Source organism: Orycteropus afer, unplaced genomic scaffold (genome assembly GCF_000298275.1).
Source record: "Orycteropus afer afer isolate SDZICR_OR568_19922 unplaced genomic scaffold, OryAfe1.0 scaffold00692, whole genome shotgun sequence".
Classification (NCBI taxonomy): Eukaryota; Metazoa; Chordata; class Mammalia; order Tubulidentata; family Orycteropodidae; genus Orycteropus; species Orycteropus afer.
In genome coordinates this window covers 628,170-631,918 of record NW_006922279.1, presented here as the reverse complement: position 1 = coordinate 631,918, position 3,749 = coordinate 628,170, and the positions used below count along the sequence as shown (strand labels likewise).

General features: G+C 42.6%; 1 protein-coding gene across 1 annotated transcript in view; it reads right to left on the bottom strand.

Annotated features, from left to right (window-relative positions):
• Positions 1 to 3,381, bottom strand: part of IGBP1 (immunoglobulin binding protein 1) — a 141,876-nt gene extending 138,495 nt beyond the window's left edge. Inside the window, exons 1-2 of the mRNA XM_042783134.1 lie at positions 3,191 to 3,381; positions 2,525 to 2,818 (exon numbers count right to left, since the gene is read on the bottom strand). Of these exons, the coding sequence (XP_042639068.1) occupies positions 2,525 to 2,818; positions 3,191 to 3,381 (485 nt within the window). The remainder of the gene's footprint in view (positions 1 to 2,524; positions 2,819 to 3,190) is intronic.
• Between the last annotated feature and the right edge of the window lie 368 nt (positions 3,382 to 3,749).

Here is a 3,749-nt window from a genome sequence, read left to right as displayed (position 1 = left end):
CACTATCATCAAGTCAATTCCACGTCATAGCAAACCCCAAGGTTTCCAAGGCTGTAAATCTTTACAAAAGGAGAACGCCTCATCTTTCTCTTACAGAACAGCTGGTGGGTTTGAACCACTGACCTTGGGGTTAGTGGCCAAATGCCTTACGTACTACACCACCAGACCTCCTTATAGAAAGGTACACTATATACAATGTACTAAGACAAACATTTGACTGATGTTAGATAGGAACTATATCTAACTGTTCCAACTTAAGTACAAATTTGACTTAAAGACAGACCTAGGAATGGAACTCATTTGTAATCCAGGGATTGCCTGGATATGTTTGGCTTTTTAAAAAAAAACTTTCTACAATGAGCATTAAGTTATATTCAGAAAAACCAGTAATTCCTATTTTTAACCAACCTTCAAGGCTCATCTCAAATTCCATCATGTTCTGAAATCTCTTCTATCCCTCAAGCCAGGTGTGGTCACTCCCTCATCTTTCTCTACCACAGTTTATGGAGTTTACAGTCTTTTTGTATAATTATTTGGACACCAAATTCATGATTTCAATTTCTAGTTATATGCCTATGAGCTGTCCCCAACTTCTTACAAAGGACATGATGCTGAATTCTACTTCATGTCACTGCATCCCATTATCCTCAAAATTCATTCATTGTCACACTCTATTAAAACCATACTTTGTTTCTCATAGCACTTACCACTTGGAACTACATTTCTATTTACTAGCTTATTGTCTGTTTCTTCCACCAGAATAAAAGCTCCATGAGGTTATGGACTGAGTCTGGTTCTCCGATGTCCAGAACAGTTAGTTTCTGTACACAGGAAGGGTTCAATAAATACTTCTTGAATAAATGATACAGATTCACAACTCTAGACTAGGCCTCTCTTCTAAGTTTCATGCTACCAGACAGCTCTACTGGGGTTTCTGCTAGGTACCTTGAAGCTCAACATGTTTCGATAATGAATTCATACTCTCCACTATTACATCATATCATTGATGCATTTGAATTGTGGTCTTAATGAAGAATACTGAAAATTCTGTGAAGAATGAACAAATCGATCTTGGAAGAAGCACAGCCAGACTGCTCCTTAGAAGTGAGAACAGCCAGACTTTGTTTCTTGTACTTTGGTCATGTTTTCAAAAGGGACCAGCCCCTGGAGAAGGACATCATGCTTGGTAAAGTGCAGGGTCAGTAAAAAAGGAGAAGATCCTCAACGAGATGGATTGACACAGTGGCTGGAACAAGGGGTTCAAGCATGGCAACAACTGTGGGGATGTCACATGACCAGGCAGTGTTTCATTCTGTTGTACACAGGGTCACTATGAGTCAGAACCTACTTGATGGCACCTAAAAGCAACAACTATCACCTGATCTGTACTTCCTCCATTATTCCCCGTCTCAATGAATTTCATACCTATCCACCTAAGTCAGAAGCATGGACTTCTTTCTTGCTGCTTCCTTCTACTCCATTTCCCACAACCAACTCATCACCAGGCTTTGTGTAGATTTAAGCCCCCTAAATAAATATTATCTCCCCCATTCCTACTGCCATTTCAGTTGTTGAGTTCTCACCACCTCTAGTTTAATGCTCCCACCTAAGTGGATCAAATCTCCTCCTTTACACAGTTTCCTAACTGCTGCCAGAATATGGTAGATAAAATGCAAATATGACCATACTACTCTTTAAAAAAAAATCTTTTAGTGTATCACAGTCACCAACCAAAGTTTAAGCTCTTCAGCATTGCCTAATGATAGCTAACATTTATAGGATTCTTACTATGTGCCAGACACTGTGCTAGGTGTTTTATGTGCTTTATCTCATTTATGCTTCGTTAAGAATGAGACAGGTATGATTATTATTGAGATTTCACATATAAGGAAACCTGAGTCTTAGATAAACAAAGCTGGACTCAAACCCAGGTCTCTACAACCTATACTCTTAGCCACAAAGGCAAAGGCAGCTGATCTGGAGTGCTTACTGTGTGTCACACACTCTGCTAAATGCTTTATATGTATTTCTCTTTTAATCCTCATAACTACTTTATGAGAAAGGACTTGCTATTATTCCAGTTTTATAAATGGGAAAATTAAGGCACACAGATTAAGTAATTTACTCAAAGTCAGAGTGATTAAATGGTGAGGCTAGGATGTGAACTTCTCCCCAGGTTCTTAGCAACAATGTTATACTCCTTCACTTTCCTCACAGCCTAAGCTCTCCTTGGTCTGGACCCTGTAACATTTATGGAAAAGGTTGGGAGATACTTTGCTAAACAATAATGCTGATGTTGGCAACCATAAGGTATTAGGGATCTGATGGCTAAGTATGAGCACCTCTAGAAAGACAGAGGGATCTTGAAAAACTCAGGAAAGTTTGCTCTCACCAGGGTCTATGTTCAGGAAGAACCAAGAGAGAGACATGCACCATTCTATTCCCTCCCCTCAAAAAGAACATGCACCCCCCTCTCCCCAGTGACATTGCCACTGGGTATCCCTCAAGTTATTAGCTGACCCACCTCTCTATTTTAGCTTGTCTTTGAGATGCCATAGCAACAAGGTTAGGATAGGCCATGGAGGAGCTAGCAGTGCTGTTTTCAGCCGAGTTGTTCTTCATTTTGGGTAGCTCAAACTCTGCCACATGATAGTAATGGCACTGAGTTAAGTAATTTATAAAGTGTTCTCGAGCCCACTGCAAATGATCTAGACGCTTGCTGGGGTTGACTTGTTTCATGGTGAGGGCTCCTTGAAATGCTGGCACCAAGAGATACTTCAGGTCGGCGGAAGCAATCTCTTCTAAATCTTCATTTTGGCTAGAAAGAGCAAAGAGGAGGCTGTGAAGCCTGGTTGGACAGTCAAACTGTGGCCCTTGCTTCCTGGGGAAGGAGAGGGCTGGAGAGGAAAAGGGGAAAGGGATGAGGCATGGGGAATAGCAGCAAGTTTTTTCTTTTCCCCCCAAAATGTGGCTGAGTGCTCACGCCCAATACCTATTAAGTTAGCCCGACACTAGGGAGCACAGTCATAGAATATTAACTACTTGGAAAAGAGGTGGAGAATGTAAACAATTCATACAAGATCGCAGTAGGAGATAGGGATGAAAGGTTCCTAGTCCTAAAAGTCTCAACCCAGACTCAAGGGCTCCTCCCTTAGTAACCATTATTACCTTACTACCCTCTCCCCCATACCTGAACAAGTCGAGCTGCGATAACATTTCGGCAACCTTATCAAGGAGGTCCAGTCCCTTGAACACCTTGTCCTGGACTAGCCTGGAACCGGTGGGTTCAGTCGCTACCTCTACTTCGTCCAGAAGCTGCTTGCCGGCTTCGAATAGCTCAGGAAGCCGTGGCAGCAGCAATTCGTCCTCAGCAGTTGCCATCTTGGGGTAGGGAAGAACGCGGAAGACCTCACTTCCGGGGTCAAAGGCAACATCGGTAAAGAACTCCTGCGAGAGGGAATGAAACCGGAAGGGGCGTCACATTGGTTCCGCCAGCTCATTGTTACTAAAGCGTCAAAAAATAAAAAAAGAAAAAGAAAACCTTCCGGAAGCAATTCTTTGCCAGCCCTGGAAACCGTTTCTATAGACTCATTTTCCCAGGCAACCCTTGGCAGACATCTGTTAAAAACAAACAAGCAAAACCGTAGGCGCGCTGTTATTACGATTTGTTTCTCTTTGCTGACACTAGGCTTGGAAGTTTTGAGGGCCTGAGGCCCGGGTGTGGGGAGGCTGGAGAGCAAGCGAGCGAG